The sequence below is a fragment of the Harpia harpyja genome, chromosome 4 (genome assembly GCF_026419915.1).
Source record: "Harpia harpyja isolate bHarHar1 chromosome 4, bHarHar1 primary haplotype, whole genome shotgun sequence".
NCBI classification, from domain to species: domain Eukaryota; kingdom Metazoa; phylum Chordata; class Aves; order Accipitriformes; family Accipitridae; genus Harpia; species Harpia harpyja.
In genome coordinates this window covers 31,559,290-31,585,232 of record NC_068943.1, presented here as the reverse complement: position 1 = coordinate 31,585,232, position 25,943 = coordinate 31,559,290, and the positions used below count along the sequence as shown (strand labels likewise).

Genomic DNA, 25,943 nt, shown 5'->3' with positions numbered 1-25,943 from the left:
CGCAGCTGACTCAGAGACCGGCCTGTCAGATGGCTCAATCCCTTTCTAAAGATAAGGAAGAATGGATTTTTGTCATTTTTAATATGCCAGCTGGTTGCAAACCCTCCAATACAGCTGATCCTCGAGGTGTGTCTGCACATGTTGCCTGCGGGCCTCACCCCGACTGAGAAAACACCCTCCATACACAGCCAATTGACTTACCTCGGTTTTGTTTGGTTTTAGAATAGAATAGACTAGACTATTCAGTTGGAAGGGACGTAGGACAATCATCTAGTCCAACTGCCTGACCAATTCAGGGCTGGCCAAAAGTTAAAGCACGTTGTTAAGGGCATTGTCCAAATGCCTCTTAAAACAGTGGCTGGCTTGGGGCACCGACCACCTCTCTAGGAAGCCCGTTCCAGTGTTCGACCACCCTTTTGGTAAAGAAATGCTTCCTAATGCCCACTCTAAACCTGCCCTGGCGCAGCTTTGAGCTATTTCCACACGTCCTGTCAGTGGATCCCAGGGAGAAGAGGTCGGCACCTCCCTCTCCGCTTCCCCCTCTCAGGAAGCTGTGGAGAGCAAGGAGGTCGCCCCTCAGCCTCCTTTTCCCCAAACTAGACAAGCCCGAAGCCCTTAGCCGCTCCCCGGAGGTGTTTTCTGGTGATTTTTGGATTCGTTTGCGTCGGTTCTGTTTGATTTTGTCGCCTTTCCTTTTTCCCCCCACCGCCCACCTCAGCCGCCTCAGGAGCCCGCGCCCCGCCCCTCCCCTCACGGCGGCCGAGGCCCCGCCCCGGGGCGGTGCTTCGTTCCCTCACAGCGGGAAGGCGGGCGGCTGCCGCCGCCGGTGGAGGAGCGCGGTGAGGCGGCGGGACCGTCCGCTGCGTCCCGGCGGGCGGGAACGAGCGTTGTTGGCCGAACCGGAGGAGCCAGGAGCCGCGGTTGACAGGTGGGGCCGTGGGGGAGGCCGGTGTCTTGCAAGGCGCCGCTTTTTTTTTTTTGCCTCCCCCCCCCCCCCCCCCCCCCCCCCGGATTAAACGCTTGCGTGTGAAGGGCTACGCGGCTTTCCAGCGCCGTGCCGGGAGGGCAGCGCCGGGTTTTATTCATGGCCGGTGCCTTTCCCCTGGCCGCCGGCTGCGGGGCCGGAGCACCGGGGCTTCGTCTCTGCCTCCTTTTACAGCAAGCGGCGGGGTACGACAGACCGGTGCGATCCTCTTATGGCTGTGGTAGGCATTCCCCTTGTGTTGGTGTTTTTTTTTTTTTTTAAATAATCCTAAATTAGGCTGTTTCTAACAGGTTTCCATTGTTGCCGCGCTCTGCTTCTCGATAAGCTGATAAGCACGCAAAGTCAAGACGGGAAACAGCTCGGAATATTAAATGTAGAGTCTGTGAAACACATGGAGAGTGGCGGTTAACGTGGTCGCGACTGTAATTCTTTCTCTGTTGCTTCCAGGTACTTAACAACAACAAAAAAATGCATGTTTTCCCATCATGTCTCTCCGTGCAGTAGCTCTCGCCAGCTACAGCAGAACAGAACTCTTCAAGCAGCCCTGCTCCAAAAAGGTAAGGCGAGGAAGGCATCTAGACCTTGGCTCAGTGGTTTCCTTAGCTGGGGGGACTTTTTAAAAAAAAAAAAGCTTTTAGTTGTGCGTGGTTGTGGTAAATACTTTATTTTTAAATGCTGGCGGTTTTGTTACAGAGTTATTTTTGGAAATACAGTCACAATACTGAGCGGGGAAAGGCTGTCTCATCCTATAAAAGATGTCAAATTGTCAGTGGTTTTTACTGGTTATAGCAGAGCGTTGTGGTACTTTTCATGCACCTCTGTTGTCATATTTCCTTATAAGTGCTCCTTAATTGCTTTTTGGGGTTGTTTTGGGTTTTGTAGTTTAATAGTTAAATACTAAAGGATCTCTTTCTCAATCCGATACAGTTGAAATCATAACATCTTGAAAGTAAATGGAAATATTTTATCTGAATTCTCAGAACATGGGTTCCTTCTGATAAGATCTAAGAGATGGGAGGGTTGCTTAAAAAAAGCCAAAATCTTAAAACTTAGCACTCTTCATATTAACGCTTACAGATAAAGTACTTGCATTCACCCTGGTGTCAGGCAGTTGTGATACTTGCATCCTAAGAGATAGAATCTCTTAATTGCTGATATTAAAAACAATTTTTTAGAAAATAAAAGTAAGTAATAAAAAATGAGTTCCTGTAAGAACTACTTTATCCAGTCACATTGACAATATGATATTTATATGTACAAAGCCTGCCTACATGACGGGTTCTCTAAATTGGTGCAGAGAGAAGAAAAAGAAAGCACTATCACAGACACTGAAAAGAGTGTTTTCCTAAGCACTGGCATAATCAAACACTAAATAGTTGAAATTCAGCATACTATTTTTGGCCTGAAATGTTATTCTTCAGTTAAAAGGGAAATTCTTTGTGGGTTTTAATTTCTTCTGCTTTCCGTCAGTCTGAAGGGTATCTGGACTCGATCTGCTCTGAGTCACCTTGCTCTCCGACCAGACCACATGGGGAATGTAGAGGTCCACACAGGGTGGCAGAGGGACAGCCCACTTTTTAACTCCCTTCTCTTTGTATGGGATCACAGCGTGCAGGAGAGGGCCAGAGGCATCCTGGGGATGCTTCTGTGTGGAGACATCTCACCGATGTCTGTGAGTGGGGAGAAGGCACGAGGTACGCCTTGGTTAAGTGCCTTTTAACGATGCGCCCGTTGGAGCATGGCACCCCTTTGATTTCCCTGGTTTCTGTGATGTGCTCTGCAGGTCCATGACAAACTTGGGGCACTGGAGAGGGAGCGGGAGACAAATGTATGACCCTCGCAAGGAATTTGTGAGCTTGGGGAGGAGACCTGTTGCTTTGCTGTCCTGGGTGTATCTTACTCCCTCGTTGGAATTAGCCCCTGGGTATCTGCGCTAAACTGCTTGCCCTGGCTGAGCTTATGCTGGTTTGACAATATAGTAAATCCGGCTTTGGGTTTAGAAATACCGAATCGGAAGCGTCATGACCACACAAAGCGAAACGCTGATCTGGTACAAGCCTGCCTAGTCAGTTGAAATGCATTCAAAATTTTTGTCAGCTTATACTGGCAGGCTGTATGCCAGGTCAAGTATTATCTACTTGTGTCACTTCTCGCTTTATGCTGGGTCAGCCAGATTGCTGACGTTGAACCACAGATACTACGTTCTATCAAATTAGGCAGACGTGATTATGTGACCACGCTTGCTCCCAGTCGATACAGCTGGGAGATCAAGCAGCACATGCATCAGGTGCTTGTGGAGTCGGAGCCTCGTAGATTTACCTCGTAGCTTGTATGCATCTAAACAGGCCTGTGCTTCCAGCTACGGATTGGTGGTTCCTTGAATTCTTTTCCACTTCATTGCTGTTGTTTTGACAGATATATAGACATCTGATTCAGCATTTTATCTCACATATGCCTCGTACACATGTTTAATACTTCTACAGTGGAGAGTTTCTTTTGGTCACCTGCCTTCTGGAGTGAAATGTGAGGTGAAGAGTTGAGATGCCAGTGCTCTTCAGGTGGTGCGTGCTTCTGGGGAGATTTTGAGACAACCAGAAATACAGGCAGTGGTTAGGTGACTGTCGGCAGGCCTTAGCACGGTGTTCTTCCTCCTGGGATGTCTGTGAGACTAGAGGTATTATTACCAGAGTACTGCTGTCTTATAAACAAATTGTCTGCCTGTGTGTTCTTGTTCTAGCTAAACCATGAAAGCCTAAAGGTGGCCTTCACTGAGTCAGCATATTCTTCAAATCCCTCGGCAAGGATTAGCTGCCTAGCTCCGACACCTCAAATCTCCGTTCTCTCAGGTATGCCAATTTGTTCTAAAATGCCTCCCTCTGGGGAGCTTTGCTGGTGCCTGTAGTGCTAGCAAAAGCTATCAGTATTTGTGTGCACTAAAGTATAGTCTGGCTGGAGAGGGAACCTTGCTTATTGGCTTTGAAGATGGGACAACATCGGTTGAAAGTATGGGGTTTGTTTGCCTTTTAAATGGTAGTTTGACCATTTTAGTTACGGTGTCATTTTGAGTGCTTGAGTAAAATACTTGAACCATTCAGATGATTCTTGGCGGGTTAACTCCTTGTTCATTCAAGAAATAGCTTTTCAGATTTTAACAGATTACCATAATTACTCACATGAGTATTAGTTGCAAAACTGGACTTGATATTTTTTTCTTATTGGAACTAACCTATTTCTGGTAGTAGCTTAAAATGTGGGTTTTGGTTCGTTTGGTTTTTTTTTTTTCTTTTCTTAAGCTTGGCAGAGTAGAAGCATGAGTTAATTCTTAAAACTTGTTTTTGTTTCTCTTACAATCCATTAAGAACACGTATTTAGCAGAGTAAGTCAGCATGGTTGTATGATTAGTGCTAGAGATGCTCCATGATGCTGGAGTAGTGGAGATGACAAAGGATGAGAGGGATGGAAAGGCTGCAGGGATGGGTTTTGCAATAGGAGAGCAGAGCAGAAGAGTTGAAGACAGTAAAACTAAATGTTTGCACAGAAAAGATGCTGTCTGCAGCCCAGGTTAAGGTATTCCTGTGCAATTGAAATGTCAATAGTTACCAAAATTGCTTTCTTTTCCTGAAAAGATTTAAATATGTTTGTTTGAAAGTCAGCTAGCTTTTATTTTCCCATTTCTGCCCTTATGCTGCCATGGCTGGCTATGTTGGCGAGGTGTTTCTTTGCAATTGTAGCCAGTAAAATGTGCAGTTTTGCTGCTATTTCTGCAAGACCTTTGTCCTGATAAGTGGCAGGTGGCTGGTCCCAATCGCTGATGAACTCCTTAGCTAATTTTGACCTGGCTTTACTAGGGTGGCATTGCTAGCAGTTCTTGTGGTATAGCTTATACATGAGGTTCTTAATAATTTTTTCAGCTTTCTCATGATGAGGACTGCTCTTCATATAGACTTGCTTTTCCAAAGTACGTGGCGGTGTTTGTTTTGGTTTTGATCCCTTCGTTAGTAAACTTTCTTATCATGCAGTTTGAGTGCATGCTGGCTTCCAGATGAGTGACTCGTGGAGAGGTTTACTGTTTTCCATTGATATATGTCCAAGGAGAGCAACCTTTGGGCAAAGTCTGCAGCCTGCAAGACTTGCTGCTTTTTTCACCAGCGGTGTTTAACATTCCTTGTGGTCCTAACTAAGAGTTCTTTGCCCTGGAAACGAATCTTCCTGATTCTATCTATTCTTAAAATTTTACAACCAACTTATCTTCCCCAAGGAGACAGTTGTTAACTTCATTGTTGTGATGTGGTGGGTAGTTTCTTCTTGAAGTAGACTTTGTGTCTAAGCTCTCCATTGCTTGCGTGATGGCAGTTCCTGCGAGGCTTTTTGTTCAAGGTATAGGACTTCAGTTTATTCTTGAATAGCTACTGGTGGGAGTGTGCACTTCTACGTCAGGCTAATGTTGCCATGTTTGCTGCTAAAAGCAGTTTTCCATTTTCTGTTGAACTAAGTTTTGCAGTAGATCACATAGGATGTTGGCAGGCAGTACTTTTGATTCCTTCAGAGACGTTATAATGAACTCACTGTGACAGAGCTAATTTTCTTTATGGGTTCATGTAAATGTTGCCACTCCTGTGAATAACTGACTGAAGGTTACTTTAGCCTTTTCCACATAAGGAGTGTCTGACTGAACTGAAACACTCAAGCATCTGACCTTTTATTACTAAGTGTATCTTTTTTTTTTTTTTTTTCCTTCCTGCTCTATTGATCCTCCATATGTCTCGCTATAATGTGACCTTTTACTGGCAATAGAACCAGTACCTGTACAGGTAACTGTACCTCATCTGGTTTTGTAGAACAATGATGTTTTTGAGCATGCTGACAATCGGTCACCATTAAAGTCTTAACTGGTTGTGTTTGGCTAGCAGCAGCATACTTTACTGTTGGTTTATTACCTAGCTTTATCAATGACAGAATTGCTTCCTGACTGCAGAGGGCAAGAGCTTTCTTGCAGAAAGTGGCAGCAGAGAGTGGTGTGTGAATTCAGCTCTTTCCTGTCTTCTCAGTATGTCAAAAATAACGTGTGTTTTATTCACGGTTGTAAATTAACCTTTTCTTAGGATTGTTTCCTAACCTCTCGGTTTCTTCCCTTTTCTGAACAGACGAATACTCAAGGCCAGCAGTGATCGGACATGCTGGAAGTTTTGGATCATACCCAGACAGTGCTGAAGCTATCAAAGACATTCTCATGTCTGTTTTAAATGCATCTGGTTTGAAGCCCTCTTTGGTGCAGGAGCAGACCATGATGCAGGGAGCTGAGCATCTGGACAGTGACATGGAACAGTGGGAAGAAAGCAGCGCCGGGGATAGCCGTGACGACAGCGACAGCGATTCTGCACATCACAGCACTGCTTGTACACAAACGGACATCCGGTTTACAAGGCACCGGGCATGTTGGGACAACACGCACTATGATTCCTCTAAACCTTTGCTGGATACTTTCTTTTGTCCCCATTACTCTGATGGGGATTGTGCTGCTTCCTCCTTGAACGGTTTCACTCTTGCAGATGTGTCCCCTCTGAAGCGGGACTGCTTTACCCAGGTGACATTAACAGGAGGCACTGTCGCGTCAGCTGTCGTGCATTCTGGAAAAGAACATTATACCTCCCCTGAACAAGACTTGACTTTGACAAGGTTTCTTTCTGATTCAGCTGTTGGTAAGCCAGCAGATCTGTTGAAATACCCTGATGCTTTGGAGCCTGTGCCCATCAGCAACAGTGACAGCAATTCTCCCAGTGGACTTTCCCAGTCCGAGCCAGTCAATCAAACAGGTAACTTTACAGGTCCATTTTTGTTTTAAGATTTCTGTGCTAGGAGAGACAGCTGTAATTGAAATGGGCCTTGTTTATGGTGATTGCAAATTAGACAAATGTTATCGTACAAAATAGGAGAGAGGGGAGAAAGAGAAAGCTTAAAAACGAAGAAGAGCCAGAGGGTTGGACTTGGTGAAACAGGAGACACTCGTGCTCGCAGTAATTGTCTGTTTCATGATGCAGAAATGCTTCTGTAATATGCAACCTTTGGTAAAACGTAAAAATTGCTGAGGTGCACCGGCCTTCCTGGGCTGCCCCTGCCCCTTGGCTAGGACAGCAGAACAATCCCCTCGTGTTTAATACCTGAGGTGATACGAGCAGTCTTCGCTACAGCAAGATGAAGGATTTCTATTTTATTTATAAAGGGTGTTACCGTTATCTGAGGGCTTATTCTTACTACGTGCTGAGCCTCGGAAAGGTGGTGCAGCTGAGGCCTGACTTTCTGCTGGAAAGAAAGCAAACAGCAGGGAGCACTCAGCCTGCCTTTGTATTATAAATAAAAATGGCAGAGGCTGGGTTGTTTGTGGTTTTGGGTGGGTTTGGCTTTTTTTTTTTTTTTTTTTTTTTTTTTTGTCTTCTTCCTTTGGTCAATACTAGTCATAGTGGTGACGCTCCTGCCAAGCTCTGGTCCTTCCTAGCTATTAACTCGGAGCTCCTCCAAGGCCTCAAGCTGGCAGCAAGATCTCAAATAGGCACGTGCCATTTGGAGGACCGGGAGCTCTTAATAATAACAACTTTGTCATCTGGTCTAGGCTGTCGTCAGCAGTTAATCTGGCGATGATTACGGTGGTTTCCTTCTTCTGGGTGTTTTGTTGGCCCCATGTGGTTGAGAGGTGCCCGTCAGGGTGGTTGGAGCCAGCTGGGGCCAGTCGTGCAGGTTTGGGTATCTGGGTCTGGAAAACACGGCCCAGGCTCTTGGTGTCAGCGGGGACCGCGAAGCACGTGTGTAAGAACAGATCAATCATGCGTGACTCGATCTTCTGGCACGAGCAGGACGTGTCACAAGCTTGCGTTGGGTCAGTAATGCTGCTGGCTCTCCAGAAAGCAAATGGAGGAATATGGCTGCTAGGTGACTGAATAAGTAGCATCCTTGATTTTACTAACAAATACTCCTCACGGGAGCCAGGACCCTGTTAGACACTGTGCAACGTGGTGGGCTCTGTCTGCGTTACGCTTTGTTCTGTATAAAGTGAAAATTTCTGTATTTCATCGTTCCTTGTTGCTTCCAGCCATTTAACTCACCCCTGGGTAGCCTGGGGTGAGGGCAGTGAGGTCTCATTCTCCCCTGCATTGTGCGGGACTTTGAGCACGGGAAAAGCAAATGGCAAACTGAAAAAGAAGAAATAAAATGCCTGATTTGAAGGCAGGAATTACACAAGAGCATATCCTGACTTGCCATCCTTTCCATTTCTGTCTCAGAGGTGGTGGTTTCTCACTTTTGTTTCTCGTAGGAGAATTGGCGAGGGATGCAGAAGACATAAGAAAATGACAGAAGATGACTTAAATCAGCATAAATAATTTTTTTTCAGTGGGATTTTCTCCTGGTCCTCTGAGACTCCTGTTAGGTCTTGTTCATATGTTTAAGGGCCGTTCTCTGGTGGCCTCATGCAACCTTCTTTCTGAAAAGGCTCCGTCACTGTTAATGGAGAGCCTGTGACTGAACTTGGTGTTGTCTGGGGGCTCTGTAGTGGCTGGTGTGTCACTGGCAGTTCACAGGGCTTGTTCTTGCTCTTAACCTCTGTGTGCATCAAGGTCACTTCCTTCTGTGGCTCTTGAGGGCTCATTCCCCAACCCCAGCAGCCTCCAGGTAACAGTGGTCAGGAGCAGAAGGGCAACCAGATTATTTTTTGCGTCAGACCCAAAGTTGCGTCCTGTTGCTGGATGTGCTGGGCTCCTTCCCCGCGCTCCTTCTGACTTTACGTTCTTTTCACTTAAAGATGCAAGAGGTAAGCAAAAGAGAAAGCTCCCATTAGATTTCAAATTGATATTTAAGATGAATTGCATCTTGTATTTTAAAGAGAAAGGAATAATTTTCCCATTTCCTTATTGCTGTAGTTCATAGAGTAATGTTTGTTATCTTAACTGATGAGAATGTAGGCTTTATCAAGCTGTAGCGTCTTTAGCACTTCCCTGTACTCCCCATACACTGCTTATCCAGTAAGATGAATCATAAAATAGGCATTAAAATAACCTAATTAGGTGATTAAATCTGTTTTGAAAAGTCAGATCATCAGCTTTTCCATTTTTCCTCCATGGTATACACAATGGAGGTATTAATAATTATGTAAAAAACACTATGTCCATGTTGCTACGCTGGAGCACAGTATTGCCTTTGCAGCCTGATGTCACTGATGCTCCGGGCAGTGTAACATGGTTTCTATAAATAAGGCAATATAAAGAATCTAAACTAGGCCTGAGAGTGCCCTTTAGTTGGAGAAAAAGTTTTCATAAATTATTCTCATATTTTGTGGGACCTCTTTATCCTTTCTGTGACTTAAATAAATGTAGGAGTGTTTTTCTGGTTTTGTTTTACAAAAAGCCTTTGATTAAGCCGTGTTATCTGCAACAGCTTTAAATGGCATGTGTGGTGGTAGCATTTAGATACTGTCTATTTTATCCTGTAAACATCACCACAGTGAAACAGAAATTGTTTGGTTATAAGGTCAAAGAAGAAGTAGTAAACAAACACCAGTCAGTGTTAAAAAACAAACAAACAAACACCCCCCCCCCAAAAAAACCAAAAAAAACAACCTCAACAAAAAAGCCCAAACAAAAAAAAAATGCAAACAGCAAACCAACAAACAGGAGTAGTTTCCTTTCGTATCTCATTAGTGTGTACATCCATAGACTTTATATATAATCTTTGTCATCCTTCCAGTAAATTTCTTGTAGCAGTGGTTGTGAGTGCTTTGAAAACAAAACATGAGGGCATGATCTCCCACCTTCAGTTCTCTGGGGAAGAAGATTGTGACTATATATACATATTTATATATAAAAAGCAATCCATGGTACATCTATAGAAAACCAGATGTGTGCTCTGCTGCATAGTGAAAAGATCTTAACCGGAAAAAGAGATGGATTTTGTTTCACGTGCTCATTATACTCAGCAGCAAATGCCAGGAAAACAAAACTGCTATTCTGGGAAGCAGGGAGTACTGTGGCTAACGCGTCTGCCCTAGTTGCACGTATATTACCAAGCAGTATGGGTTGCATTTGGAAACAGGAGGGAGATTTCCTCGAGGTATGGAAACATAACGGCAAAGTCTTTTCCAAACTTGCTGTAGTCACACAATGCCAGCAGTGATTCAGGGAATCTTTTAAGGCTGATGCATCTCTCTGTGTGCCCAGACAGCAGTGAGATTTCTTTTTCTTCCAGCTATTGTGAATGAGCAGAAAAGCAGTGTTAGCTGGCTGTGTTGCAAACTGCAGAGCGTTACTGTAATCCCAGCCCGAGGTTCTGGCTGTGGTTGTGCCCAGCAGCTCAGGCCATAGCTGGGAGAGGGCTGGTGTTGGGAGCACAGCGGTGCTGTCACCGCATGGCATTTAAACTGTGTTTCCCTGGTAGTTGATACTCATGCTTCAGGTTGTCAGGGTAGTTCAAATGCCAACCTGTTCCTCGCATTTCTCTCTCCTTCTTCTTGACTTCCACCACAACCTCCAGCCCCAACAGTGTTCAGTTTGGGGAAAGAAAGTTTGCTTTGCTTTCTGGAAATTACCCTACACGCATCCTGGGAGCTGCAGAAAAAGAAATAACTAATAAAAGTTCTTGTTATACCCACAGGTTCTACTTCTCTGAACATAAGTGCTATACCGTTGAATCGTTCATTGCAGGACATCCGCATGCTTCCAGAAGATGTGGAGAAGGTGAGGACAATAAAGACTCCTGTCATTGTTTTTTCTATTTTATAGTGGCAAAACCAAATGACAGGAGGCATTTCTTAATAACAGAACTCTCTGATGGACTAATCTTTACAAATACTGTATTTTCCCTCTTCTTCCCCTCTGTGGGTGAACCTACAAACCTAAAATGCCTATTTCTTCCTTTATTTTTACTCTTAATCCATTCATTAAATATTTTAATTATTTTAAAATAATGGAAATATTTTAGAGCACTATATATTTCTGCTTTTCATTCTATCATTTTCCCACACATTCCTTGAGACCAAGCTTTAAGATTATTATAGTCAGTTTAAAGTTATGTTAGGATATGTTATGTAGAATTTGTTGCAGCTACATGCATGACATGCTTCTTCTATCAGGACATAGGGAGAGGTTGGCTTTTTTTGTGTGTGCTTATGATGAGCATGTGAGATTGCTGTAAAAGAATTACACTGTGATTAACAAGCACAGTAACTGTAACATTTGCAGTAATTTAAGCCATTTTGCATGGCTTTCGAATTTGCATAAGGGGCCCAAATGGTCTTAGGTGTGTTGACACGTAGGCAGCCCATTTGAGCCTATAAACAGGGATAAAGATGAGAAGATAACGCTGTCACACATAACTCAGTGTGCTAAATGTTAAATCTTTTCTAACAATTGGAAAAGAAGGGTTAATGTTATAATTGGTTATCGCAATGAGTAGGATTTAATACAAAAGAGCTTTAAAAATGTGCCTAGAAAAGGAGATTTTTTTGCTGGACTGTGGATGTGCATGTGGTCCTGTGTCCTGGGCCCAAGAGGTAATCATCTTTGTGCACAGCACTGGTTTTACTGGAGTGGCAAGTTCTGCATTTGATTTGAAGCTCTCGGTGTCCCTAAGGTGCATTTAAAAAACAAACAAGCAAACAAACACTCCCCCGCCCCCCCCCCCCCGCCAAATACCCAATAAATCACACACCAAAACCCAACAAACTTAGTTAACTAGCTTTTTATGTTGCTTTTTGTGAAAGGAGAGAATGTTTCTCCATCTGTAATATGGGAACCAAAACCAAAGTAATTTGCTTTCAGTCACCAGGAGACCAGTGAGTAGATGTCTGGATTAGAAACCACAGTCTGAGAACTATTGAGTGAGGCAAGATCGCATCAGCTACCTCTCCTTTGCAGGTGATTGGGGCTGATGTGATCACAGGTTAAAAGATATCAAGAGCTCAGTCCATTATGAGTGAAGCTGCCTTTAAAAAAAAGCAAAACAAACAAACAAACCCCAACAAACCAAAACCCAAAACACTTTTAGGTTGTGAAATAATCTCTTTGAAATTTAGGAGACTGAAAACTAAGGTACATGTAGTGTCAGCAACTCTGAGCATTGTAGTTGTGTGCCAGGAAGGAGATGGGCCAGATAATCTAGAGGGACTTTCCACTGATGCGAGTGGGAGGGAAGAGAAGTGAGAAGGTTGGTGTGTCACAGCTGAGTTGGGACTGCTTCCTAGGGTAACAGACTTATCAGGAGGCAGAGCTGAAAGCTGACAGTCATGCTGAGTACAAGAATGCCTGTATCCTGTTCCATCTTTTTGCAACGCAGCTCTCCCAGATACACTCGTAATCGCTTTTATCAGCGGGACGTGCTGATATGCTGTGCTCTGCCAGTAACTTGGGGTTAACCAGTGCCACGCAGTCTTTTTGAATCTTCAAAGTAGGAGATGTCGTCTTTATTTCCCCAAAGGCAAAAGGCTGTTTAATTCTTTCCTTTGCTAATGGTGTGTCCTGAAGTTCACTGAAAGTTGTCTTGGGAGAAACTGGGCACCAAGCTAACTGATGTTAATCAGTGTTAGGGAAAAGATAAAAGTCTCTTCAAACACCCACAGGGACTTGTGGGCTCTCTCTAATGTTGAGATTAATCTCTTCTAAATGCATTTGGCTGTGGAGAATAAGAAAGCAGTGATGTCTGTTGTGCTCCTTAAGATTTAGCTATTTGTAAACACTGATGTCTGTCTCCATGCTTTCCATACAGGCTGTAGGGGATATCACAAATACTGACGCCGAGTGGTACAATTTTCTGAGCATAAGCCACTTTTATAAAGCTTTAATTATTCTGCACTCAGAATCTCTAGCCTTAGATACTGCCGTGGTTTTTTAGATGGAGGTTTAGCTTTGCACAGTGCAAAGACGTGCAGTTGAGGGGAGAGGGGGAGAGTATCCTGGGCATCTCTGAGGACTGTCTCCCGTGGGTGGGACCCCACGCTGGAGCAGGGGAAGAGTGTGATGAGACGATGGTGGAAGCAACCACTGGGTGGCTGGAAACATATTCTGTGCCCCATGCCACCGCCCGGAACACTATCCTGGGCCTAGAAAAGCAAGTCTTGTGGCGACATGGCACCCCATCCCCATCCCCCTGTGCCGCTGGGGGGGTGGTAGAGAATCCGGGAGTGAAGTGCATGTGAGTGCACGTGTCTCTCCATGAAGCATCCACTTTTGGGCTGAGCCTGGGCTGGGAAGCTGTGCCCAGGCCAGCAGCTGTAGCACAAGTGGGGCTGGTGGGATGCTCTGTTAGACCACAGGAAGCAAGGGATGCAGCAGTGACATTGAAGAGACTGGATGTCTCAGTGGTGCCGGAGGTGACTTTACAAATTCCCTTTTCCCAGAGAACGGGGGACCTGGGCAGGCAAGATGGTCAGGGACACCATGGGGAGGGGTTGTCTGGCAGGGAAATGCTACGGTGAAGCTTTGAAACATCTACCTTTTATTTAAGGTGGTGTGAACCCCAGGGGAGCTAGGTTCCCACTTACCATTATCACAGACTTTCTATGCAGCCTTGAGTTGACTTTGTAAGCTCTCTCGCTGCACATTCCCTACTTCACTGCCTTAACTCTTAACACCTGAAAGCATTTTACTAGCTTCTGTACTACCCACCACCTGAAGATCTATAGTCCCTTCAAAACTTGCCACTTCTGGCCCCATCCAAGTTAGCATGCGTGCAAAACTGCTTGTACGCACTGACTTGAAATTAAATCCTACTAAATAGGTTACATGGATTCACACTTGCATACTAAATAATGTAGTGTAACTAGAAGACTATGTCCCTAAAATGCATACATATTCATCAATTAGGCATGTAATCAAGTTTCTTTTTATCTAATAGATGGGTAAGATAAAAGTAAATTGTATGTTTTAATCAAGGGCGAGAATTGTCTGGGCAGTTGCCTTTTGCATGTTGTCTCTGAATTTCCCTTGGGGTGGGGTTTTTTTGTGTTTAAATGAAAGGTGAGATGGCCTTGCATTTTCATTTCTTGAGTTGAAAACGTACAGGGAAAAATTATATATTTAACTTCATCTTAAGGAAATATAAAATACGCTGTGTACTAATGAGTGTTCCAATCTTGTGTCCAGGAAAACACGCACTTTTTTGTTGCAGATATGATTATAGCATCGCTAGAAAAAATGAAATGTAATATCCTAAGCCAACAAACAGAGTCCCGGGGTGTGGAGGAAACAAGTGGATCAGATGGCAGCTATCACACTGATTCGGAGTTATCTTCTTACCCTGGAGTGAAGAAGTCTGATTCTTCTGTTGCCTCGTCAGACAGTGGTTACGAAGGCAAGTTACTTAGTCTATAATGCAACCTTGTCTGACAGCCTTTGCCATTTATTTTTGCACAAGAAAATACTAAATGAATTTGGGCATTGCTTGGAACCAAATCCTCTGTTACCTTCTTTGGTCTCTTGGGAGCTGTATTCCCTCAGGATCATTATGCCACAAGTATTTTCCCTGAGGGTCAAATTCTTCCTTTTGAATGCTCACATCTGTGTTTTATTTATTATAATTAATTTTTTTTTTACATGAAAAAGAAAATGTAAGGTTGAAGTGCCACATGCCAAGCACAACTCTCCATAGATTGTGCCTGTAGTTGGCTGGTTTTCTCTCTCCTTAAATCTTTTTTTGCAGGATTTGAAGCTTGGGTCTGTCTTTCAGTGCTTACTTCTGCACTATGCAGATCAGGCCACACAACTGATTTCAGTGAAACTGACCAGAGTATTCATTCACATATAGTTTCAGGCAAGAAAATAAATGCTCCTGGCACTATAATGCTTGAGTCAGCCCATGCATTTTTAAGTAGATTTTAGTCTCTTGATTAATACGGATCTTGGTGATAGAACTTAAGTCTGAGATGTAACTTCTGGGGAAAAATGAATGGTGTGCTTGCATGTGAGAAGTGGAGAGACCACTGATAATATAAAAGCTTTTGGTTTAGTCTCTAGAAGCTTCTTCCTAAGAAACTGAGGGACATGCTGTATGACAGTCTCCCAAGAATTGGCTTTCTGTGTATGTATAAAAATAAATAAATAAATTAAATTGCTCTATAAATACAGCCTGTGTTCTAAAGTTTTGGTAAACGAAGACAAATATAAATATAACTGCAGCTACTCTATAAATGCTGGAAATGTTTAACTGGTGTTGCCTTTGTTCCGGACAGGCTGTGCTTTGCTGCCTGTCAGCTCCCCAGTGCATCTACCATCATGTCATGAGATTACTAGATTTCGTTGCCACAGTGACTCAGAGGATGAATATGTAATTATTGGTAAGACTTTAAAACTATACCTGCAGAAACAGCTCCATTGCATCGTTTGGAAAATCTATCGACTTAGTAGATGTTATTGCAGGAGAAATAACATGAGAAAATGGAAAGAATGATGTATGCATGACTCCTTATTACAACACATGCAGAAATACCCGACTAGTGCAGGATTTCCTTTCTACAGAAGGATATCTTTGCTGGTTTGAGGGTGTGATGGGTTGACCCTGGCTGGACGCCAGGTGTCCACCAAGCGTGTCCCTCCCCTCCTCAGCTGGACAGGGGAGAGAAAATAGAATGGAAGGCTCATGGGTCGAGATAAGGACAGGAGAGATCACTCACCAATTACTGTCACGGGCAAAACAGACTCGACTTGGGGAGATTAGTTTAATTTATTACCAATCAAATCAGAGTAGGGTAATGAGAAATAAAACCAAATCTCAAAACACCTTCCCTCCACCCCTCCCTTCTTCCCGGGCTCAACTCCACTCCCGAATTCTCCACCTCCTTCCCCCAGCGGCACAGGGGGACAGGGAATGGGGGTTGGGGTCAGTTTATCACACGTTGTCTCTGCTGCTCCTTCCTCCTCAGGGGCAGGACTCCGCACTCGGCCCCTGCTCCACCGTGGGGTCCCTCCCATGGGAGAGAGTCCTTCATGAACTTCTCCAACATGAGTCCTTCCCACAGGCTGCAGTTCTTCATAAACTGCTCCAGCGTGGGCTTCCCACGGGGTCACAGCCTCCTTCGGGCACCCACCTGCTCTGGTGTGGGGTCCTCCCTGGGCTGCAGGTGGAGATCTGCTCCACCGTGGACCTCCATGGGCTGCAGGAGGACAGCCTGCCTCATCATGGTCTTCCCCACGGGCTGCAGGGGAATCTCTGCTCCGGCGCCTGGAGCATCTCCTCCCCCTCCTTCTTCACTGACCTGGCTGTCTGCAGGGTTATCACTCTCACATATTCTCGCTCCTCTCTCCAGCTACTGTTGTTGTTCTGCAGTTTTGGGGGTTTGGTGGGGGTTTTTTTCCCCCTTCTTAAATCTGTTCTCCTGGAGGCACTGCCACCATCACTGATGGGCTTGGCCTTGGCCAGCGGTGGGTCCATCTTGGAGCCGGCTGGCATTGGCTCTGTCGGACACGGGGGAAGCTTCTAGCAGCTTCTCACAGAATCCAGCTCTGTAACCCCGCTGCTACCAAAACCTTGCCACACAAACCCAATACAGGGACTGAAATTATGTCTAAGGATTAAACCCAATGAGTGTGGGTGAGCAAAGTGTGAAGCTGGCACAACCTCAGCCAACCACAGCAGCATTGTTTGAGAGAATTTAGGACTCGATCATTTCCTAATTAAAGAGGTTAATTAGGTTTTAGGCAGCCCTCGCTCTGCTTCAGGACTAGAGCAGAATGTGTCCCCTTATAGCCACCAGTGCACTGCTGCTTTTCAGGACTTCCTGAGTTTCTTTGGTTAGCTTCTGTTTTTTACACTGTATTGGTTTTGTGTGGCAAGGTTTTGGTAGCGGGGGGGGGTTACAGGGGTGGCTTCTGTAAGAAGCTGCTGGAAGCTTCCCCTGTGTTCGAGAAAAGCCTATACCAGCCAGCTCTAAGATGGACCCGCCGCCGGCCAAGGCCGAGCCAATCAGCGATAGTGGTAACGCCTCTGTGATAACATTTTTAAGAAGGAAAAAAGTTGGGACGGCGGTATTCGGCAGCCGGAGAGAGGAGTGAGAACATGTAAGAGAAACAACCCTGCGGACACCAAGGTCAGTGAAGAAGGAGGGGGAGGAGATGCTCCAGGCGCCAGAGCAGAGATTCCCCTGCAGCCCGTGGGGAAGACCATGGTGAGGCAGGCTGTCCCCCTGCAGTCCATGGAGGTCCACGGTGGAGCAGATATCCACCTGCAGCCCGTGGAGGACCCCACGCCGGAGCAGGTGGGTTCCCGAAGGAGGCTGTGACCCCGTGGGAACCCCGTGCTGGAGCAGGCTCCTGGCAGGACCTGCGGATCTGTGGAGAGAGGAGCCCACGGAGCAGGTTTTCTGGCAGGACTTGTGACCCCGTGGGGGGCCCACACTGGAGCAGTCTGTGCCTGAAGGACTGCACACCGTGGAAAGGACCCATGCTGGAGCAGTTCGTGAAGAACTGCAGCCTGTGGGAAGGACCCACGTTGGAGAAGTTCGTGGAGGACTGTCTCCCATGGGTGGGACCCCATGCTGGAGCAGGGGAAGAGTGTGATGAGTCCTCCCCCTGAGGAGGATGAAGCGGCAGAAAATAACGTGTGATGAACTGACCGTAAACTCCATCCCCATCCCCCTGTGCCGCTGGGGGGTTGGTAGAGAATCCGGGAGTGAAGTTGTGCCCGGGAAGAAGGGAGGGGTGGAGGGAAGGTGTTCTGAGATTTGGTTTTATTTCTCATTACCCTACTCCGGTTGATTTGTAATAAATCGAGTTAATTTTCCCCAAACTGAGTCTGTTTTGCCCGTGACGGTAATTGGTGAGTGATCTCTCCTATCCTTATCTCGACCCACAAGCTCTTTGTTATATTTTCTCTCCCCTGTCCAGCTGAGAAGGAGGGGGAGTGATAGAACGGCTCTGGTGGGCACCTGGCGTCCAGCCAGGGTTAACCCATCACATACACACACAGAAATAGAAACCCTTAAAAGTAGCCTGAGCAACATTTAATCTTGATCTTATTTTTTCCTGTTAACAAATGCTTTTTTTTACTGCTCCCTTTGGTTTTAGAGATTCACAGGTTTTTTTATCTGCTCTTCCTAATCTAAGAATGAAGAACTAGCTCCCAAAACTGCATTTCTAGTAGCAAGAGTTATTTTGATATGTCTGAATGGGGAAGCGTTTGTCTTGAGAATGATATGCATGTCCAAAACTAATGCTACCAATGTGAACATATTTTGTCTATATAAATGTAATGAAGAAGCGTGTGCTTTAATTCCATTCATGTCACCTGTTCCTAACACTTTTATAGCATTAGCTGGCATGTTTGTGCTCAGTGTCTCCAAATATCTGTCAGTGTCTGAAAAAAATTAATGTGCGCTCTATCGGTTCTGTATGTTATTATTAATGCGTAGTCCCTTCTAGTTGGACCTGGCCTAGCAGGCACTTAGTCTCTCCTTATGGATTCCCCTGCTCTTGAAGGGAGGCTGTTGGTGATGATAGGATGCATAGCTGTTAGGAGTACTCTTCATCAGCGGATACAAGAGATCTGCAGAAGAGATAAGACTCCTTATGCCTGTTTACAACCAGGGCTGAGGTTGTTTCCCACATCCAGCAAGGATGTTGTAAAGATGAATAGACTTGAAATTGACACCGTGGTAACATAGAGGGTAGATTTAAACCAGTGCTGAGTAACATAAGCTTTGTTTCGTAGATGGCTTGATAAAATTTTCTCCTTTACCGCAGAACTTGAAGACCTTGAAAATCTGTCTGTCTCCCCAGATGAAAGGTATTGCTGTGTATCTTTACTATAATAGCCTGGTGGCACTACCTTTTCTGCTGCACCAGCTTTCTGGTGACTTGGCTGGCCGGGGCGGGAAAGGTGTGGGAGTGGTAAATTTGGTCCTCCCAAGGAAGGGGAAGGAATGTTGCTTGACAGCAAATGTCTGTGGCGCTTGGCTTAGCAGAGCATTTCTCTGGTCCTGCAGTCTTGCTGGAGGGTGGTTGCTGTGGCTCTGCAAGGGCCTGGGTGTATCAAAGCAAGGGGATAGGAATGAAGGGATGGGAGAAAAGTTTTCAGGGATGCAGAAGAGGCAGCAGAGCTGCTGATGACATGCTGCTATTTTTCACTGTCTGTATTGCTTAACTTTCAGATCACCTTTTGAACCAGGCAGCAATTCTGCTGAAGCAACAGCCCAGGAGTTATGCAGAGCTTTCAGAAAACACTGGCTGCAGACAGACTCTGCAGTTCAACTGTCTGGTTGCCTGAGCTCATCTAAGCAGAGAGTGAGTCTGAGCCGAAAACAGCGGGCTCTTTATTTGGTTCCCCAAATAATCATTGTCTCACTGCAGCTGCTTCACTGTTAGGGAAAGGGGGAAGCTGCATTTGAAAAAAAAAAAAAAAAAAAAAAAAAGAGAGAAAATAAATACAGACAAGTACTTACAGTTTATTAGTTCACTTTAGATACATTTTTAGAAATTTTTTTCTCTCTTTAGCTATTTTCAGCACATTTAAAATGTGGAGTTGTGAATAATCGGGATGTACTTTCTTCTGGGGCTGAGACAAGGGAGTTTAACTGAGGGGGACTACATGCAGGTGAAAACTGAACTTTAAAATCCTGGAGTGTAAAGGGAGATGTTTCATAGCATTTAACACATGTCCAGCTGATGGGCTGTTCATCCTCACAAGTTTGTCTTTCCCAATAGTTGGTGCTGAAAGAAGAGATTCCAAGAGAGCTTGAGTCCAGTTTGAATCTGGCTGAAGAAATAAAGATCATATCCAAATTAAGAGGATCTTCTGGCTGGGCCCCACCAAGATCGCAGATTATATTTAATATTCACCCTTCAGTCAAGTAAGTCTAAGGGATCTGAGCATTGTCATTTAGTACAGCATGGGGATTTGTCTAAAACCTGCTGAAGTTGATGGAAGGAGCCTGGGTGATTTAACAGAACCTAAGCTTAGAGCTAACGCGTGACACAGCCTTCTGTCACCAGCTTCACTAGAAAGCAGATGGCATCTTTTTCCCTCTGTTGGCACGTCCTGATTAATATGGCACATGCACTTTTACAGGTGATAATACGCATACTGTTTGGTGTTACAGTGGCAGTGTGCTTAGCTGGACTCCTGAAAATTTCATTTTGTGAGACTACCTGGAGAATATTCCTAAGAGTTTCCCCACATCCCTGCTGATATTTTATGGGTAGTAGGTTTTCAGAAAGGGGCGAGAAAACAGGTCGTGTTTGGGGAAACTACTGTCTCACTCTACATAAAGTGCTGTTACATGCACTCAGTAGGCAAACTGGCCAATTCCCTGTGTTGCTGCAGGTCCAGTTGCTTTTTCAGTTGCAGATATGTATTTCTTCCCTCCTCCTTGATATTGATGCCACCTTAGGAAATGGAAGAGAATTTAATTCTTGCAAGAAGCCGTATTTAGAAGCAGTAGTTGATGGTGTATTCTCTACAGAATAGCTTAGAGACTCCCGCTAAAATGATAATCTGCATCTCCTTCCAGAATCCCCTTCTTCATGTGGAGGAGTAGGAGTCAGCTCCTAATCTGGACATTTTTGCTGATGCTAGTGTAGCTCTCTTGCACTTTGGGAGAATGTTAATTAAACTATATTTTGGATGCTGAAAGGTGTAACTGTTTGCCTCTGTATGCAGGAGAGATGCAGTGGTGGCTGCCCAAAACTTTACGTGTGTTGGTTGTGGAACCCCGATAGAAAGCAGTAAGTATTACCAAAAGGTAAAAAACCCGATAAATCCATTACCAGTAATCTGGCTATAATCCTCACCAACATAGATGTACTACAATTGTCAAATTATCTGAGCTAGAAGGAAAATCTCATTGTTGGATGTACCTGCAATAATAAAACAGGCAGTGGGATCTTACCGCTGCCTGGAATTTCTCATTGCGGACAGAATATGACACTTGATAGGTGCCTTCTCATATACAGTAAAAATTCATGACAGTCAACAACAAAACAGGAAAAGCTATTAAAAAAAAAAAAATCAAGCTTCCAGGCTGGAAAGTGCTGGTTTTACATATTCCAACGTTTTCTTTCATTCAATAATTTTTAGTCTGTGCCAATTTACACATTTCCAAAAGTCTCTTTTTAGAGACTTTATGGAAGCTTTATGCAAGCTTATGGAATGTGTGGTTTAAAACTTTTTTTTTCTTTAAATCTTGATCATGAAATCTTGCTTGTGTTTTATTTGTGATATTTTGTGAGAACTGCTTGAAAGCATGATAATTTACAGGTCTGACAATGAGACCTCACCTAAGAAATCTTTGAAGTGGCTTTCGAGGCTTGTTCTGGGTCTGCTCACAAAAGAGCAGCATTTGTGATGGCCTGTAAAGTGTCAACAACCTGTGATGGCACATTAACTTGAGCAAACCTGAGATGGTGAGATAGCTGAGAAAAACCCACAAACCTCTTTATATGAAAAAGTATTATAGAAGTGTGACTTCAAGATCAGCTTGTTCCATTTGGTGGAAGTATTTTGTTGTGTGTTATATCTTGTGTCTCTTTTTTGTGGGTAAAGCCGACTATGGTTTCTCTTAAGATCTCATGGTGATAAATATAATCAGTTCAGTTTGACAGAGGTGGAAATGAGGAAAGGTTTCTCTTCTAATGCAAAGTACAGACCTCGTGCATGTGTTTACCACAATAATAAAACCCCCTGCTAAAAAAAAAAAAAAAAATCCCTTGCCCCTTACTCCAGCAGATCTGAGTTATTTAGACAGAATGGGCGTACAGACAAGAAGTACATCCCATAAGTATTATAAATAGTCACAATTTCATTGCTCTCTACCTGCAGAATATATCAGGAGACTCCGCTATTGTGACTACCTGGGGAAATACTTTTGTGACTGCTGCCACAGCTATGCCCAGTCTTCCATTCCTGCCCGAATACTTTTGAAGTGGGACTTCAAAAAATACTATGTATGCAACTTCTCCAAACACCTACTGGACAGCATATGGCAGCACCCAATTTTCAATGTGTCGTGTATTAACAAAGCCCTCTACACAAAAAGTAAAGAAATGGACAGGGTGAGGGTAAGTGTGGCCTTTTTTTTAATTGGGAATTTGTGGGTCTGAGACTTTTGGGAAAAACTACTTAGGGCAGGTTGTCCTTTGCCATGTGTGTATGTGGTAAGGAGGCAGAGTTGGTTTCCCCGCACTTGGATGTGTCCCATCACCGCTTCTGGGACTTGCCCTCTCTGCTCTCAGATGAGGAGGGAGGAGGGAGAAGTTTCCAACCTATGCCAGAGGTCTCATTTCCCCCCTTGTCTTTGGAAGGCGTTTCCTTATTGATTTCCAGTTTTCGTTCATGGCGGGGAGCTGGGCTCCTGCAGTAAATATTTACTTCTGCTTGGCAATTGGCTGTTGGAAAACTCCGGAAGTTTTGAATGACTCCTTAATTTTGTGGGCCATTAGAGAAAACACCCTTGGCTCATCTAAGGGCTGTACCTCCTACAGCTTAAGGAAGGGTGCACTTACCTGTTCTTATATGGGTTTGGGTCTAGCGTCTTGCTGTGCTGACATTGAGCCATTTGTAGTGTTACGAATTGCTCCCCTTGTCAGTGAATAAAGTAGCCTTTGTCTTCCTTGGCCTTTTGTGCATTGGAAAATCCATTTGTTTAATTCTGTGCTGAGTGCGAAGTTCCTATTTTTAGGTGTGGCTTGATATGCCAACAAGGGTTGCTGACCCAAGTAGTGGTGTTCCTCACTTATGAATATATAAATGCAATTGCTTTTCATTTAAATATTGTTTTGTTTTTCCCCTTCATCTTTTAGGAGGTGCAAGAACAGCTTTTTCATTTAAAAAAGCTTTTGAAAACCTGCAGGTTTGGTGAAAGGTATGGACCATGACTGTGCATGAAAAATAGTTTATTAAAATGTACCTAAGGTGCTTATAGAGCTTTCTTCTCCAGAGGCATTTGAGTGCACTTTTAAATGAGTTAATATGATCATTAGAGAAAATGCTGATAAATAAACTTCCTTCTATTGCACTGCAAATCTTGAGCGAAGAACAGGTTTTATGTGATAGCTTTCTGTTTCTTGTAACAGACATTCGGCTTTAAATGTTGAATGATTTTTGTTAGGTGTATAGTTTTTCCTACTCTGTCTCTTTTAGGTTCTCACTCAGTCTTAAAAGGTCAAAGATATTTATGTGTATCTCTGACATGATTTGTCTTTAAAAAAAATATTTAAAAAAAAAATTAACAAATGTGTTCCTTGAGGATTTAAAGATTTCTTCCAGAAATCTGTCATACTGCTCAATTCAGTTTATTTTATAAACATATTCAATGAAAGGAGTAACCAAAAGTGATAAATACCAAAACATGACCTTGCTTGTTGCTTCAGATTAAAGATTTATGGTATTCACCTTCCCAAACTATGTGCATAACTAATAGGTAGACGTGTGAATGATAAAACCTTCACTGCAGAATTGCTGACCTTTTTAAAAACGAACATAAGCAAAATAAGCTTTAAAAGTAGATGGTGTTCTCTCTTTGGCATGGACGTCTTTTATGCATTAATTACTTGTTGTTCACCAGAATTAAATAGAAATGTATTTTAAGGTCTCTCTTCTGAACAACCACCTGTGTGATTCCATTATAGAAAGAAGCATTAGGATCCTCACTGTGCCTCCTACATTGGTCATAGTTTAAAAGTAATAGCTATATTTTCAGTGTTCACCCACTCAGTACAAGCATAGTTTCACCCAATAGTGACCTATGCAGGATAAAAACCCTCAAAGTTCTCTTTGCAAAAAATAAAAAAAAAAGTAAATAACCCTAGCTTATTGCATTAGATGCTATATGGGATTTTACCTACTGTTCCTGAGGTAGGAGAGAGCCATTTACACATTATTTAAGAATTGTTGGGATAACTGCGCATGGCAACTCCAGTGCCTGAGGAATGCACATTGAAAGCAGACTTTTTATTCTAAATCCCAAATCCTCCAGTTTTTGTTAATGTGATCTCAAATTGGGAGGGGAGGTAGGATTTAGCATAGACTTCCCTTATATGATCCCTGGGTGACTAGAGAAGCGAAAGAGGCTTATTCTTCAAATATATTTGAAAAACAACTTTTTGTAACTTGATTTGTTTTTTGTTTCTCTTTGCAGCGTACTGAAAGAATTTGAACAGGTCCCCAGCCATCTGACAGAGGAGCTGCATCTCTTCTCACTGGATGATCTGGTGAAGATCAAACGAGGGCAGTTATTGCCCCTTCTTAAAGATATTCTGAAGAGCTCTACCTCCCATGTGGATGGCTGTGAGGTAAGGAAAAAAGCCAGGGCTCTTAGTGTCATTGTGGCTGCTAGTGTGAGGAATATCCCTGCTGACGTTCCCAAATAAGTTTTTCTTAGATTAAATCAACTCTTTTGCTGTTTTGTAGCTCTGTCAAGCGAAGGGGTTTATCTGTGAATTCTGTCAGAGCGCAGATCTGCTTTTTCCATATCAGATTGCCAAATGCAAAAGGTGCACAGGTATGTTCCAGACCAAACATTTTTCTTTCTTCCTTGGGGCAGATGTTGGTGTGTAAAACTGTTCAGACTTATTTCAGGAAAACATTGAGAACTTGCTTCACTGAAAGCATGTGTATTTGAAAACATGCATGTGTATTTGAAAACCACGGATAGCATATATCTTTGAAAACCAGCCTGTGGTAGCCGTCTTGCATCAGTGAATTCAGAGAGCAAAACCCAGGGACTTGCCTGAGCATAATTATGGCTGCGGTGGGGGAGGCTATTTTTTGGGTCTGCACATGAGATCGAGCCTGGGAAAGTGCTATGCTGCTGCTGTATGAGATCTTGCCGACATTCACGGTAAATCCTGCAAATCTTGCCAAAGTGTTTAGTCATAGTTATTACAGTGGTTGTTGTCACGGCCTAGCACTGCTTCTGTTTACTTTTATACTTGGGTGAACTAGATAGAACATCCCTCAAGGAACACAACTATTGATTCATTTTTCTAATTTGTTTCTTCCTGAATGTTAAACTGTGCGCGTATGGATAAACAGAGTGCAAAACATGCTTTCACAAATCATGCTTCAAGTCTGGAGGCTGCCCCAAATGTCTGCGGATTGCAGCTCGGAGGACGCTTTCAGAAACTCCGTCACTGGTGCCTCCGTGAAACTGGCTTCTGATGACTGCTGATTTCAGAAGATGCTCAAAGCCAAATCTTCAGGTGCCTGACTAAGAATTAAATAATGTTGTTTTAGACATTGCTATTTTTAATGTGTGTCTCCTTTATGGGGGGTTAAAAAAAAAATACAAAAAAAAAGAAAAAAGGGGGGAAAAAAAAAAAGTTTACGTTAATACCATGTTGAAACTCCTTTAGGGCGAGTTTTCATGTTAACTGGTGACAGAAAGACTGGATGTTAATTCTGTGAGCAGCCTTTTGTTGCTATATGTTTTGTCCTTGTATGTAAGATTTTTAATATTATATTTTTCCATATAAAAATTATTCTTCTCTGTAATTCTGCAAATAATGTATAGATAGTAAATGAGTGTTGGAAATCCTTACCTGTGTTGGACTTTGGAAATAGTGATAGGGAAAAGTGGTAAAGTACAAAATCATTCTCGAAAAAGCTCCAATAGAAAAACCTTGTCTGCAAGTTTTAGGCAGATGCTGGTCTGAAATTCTGTTCTGACAAATGCTTAATGTGAACCAGTGGATTTTAAGTTTCTTTTAAACAGATGTATGCAACAGCTTGTGGTGGGTTGAGCTTGGCCTGCTGCTAGATGCCCACCCAGCTGCTCTCTCGCTCCCCCTCCTCAACAGGACAGGGTGAGAAAATAAGATGGAAGAGCTCGTAGTTCGAGATAAAGACAGGGAGATCACTTACCGACTATTGTCACGGGCAAAACAGACTCGAATTGGGGAAAATTAAATTTATTGCTAATCAGAAATTGAGTAGGGTGGTGAGAAACAAAGACAAAAACTAAAACAACTTCCCCTAACCTCACCTGCCCTTTTTC

The 25,943-nt window shown here is 43.7% G+C and overlaps 2 protein-coding genes across 2 annotated transcripts in view; both read left to right on the top strand.

The window, feature by feature from the left end:
• The window catches only part of CPB2 (carboxypeptidase B2), a 277,528-nt gene that overhangs the window by 134,049 nt on the left and 117,536 nt on the right, over positions 1–25,943 (top strand). The gene's annotated exons all lie outside the window — the stretch shown is intronic.
• On the top strand, positions 811–25,487 carry RUBCNL (rubicon like autophagy enhancer). Its single transcript, XM_052786109.1, has 16 exons — positions 811–928; positions 1,433–1,542; positions 3,723–3,831; positions 6,130–6,798; positions 10,622–10,704; positions 14,107–14,314; positions 15,192–15,296; positions 18,697–18,739; positions 19,104–19,236; positions 19,657–19,802; positions 20,612–20,676; positions 21,770–22,008; positions 22,750–22,811; positions 24,087–24,240; positions 24,359–24,449; positions 24,983–25,487. The coding sequence occupies exons 2-16, from the start codon at positions 1,471–1,473 to the stop codon at positions 25,093–25,095; spliced, it is 2,292 nt and encodes a 763-aa protein (XP_052642069.1). The 5' UTR covers positions 811–928; positions 1,433–1,470; the 3' UTR covers positions 25,096–25,487.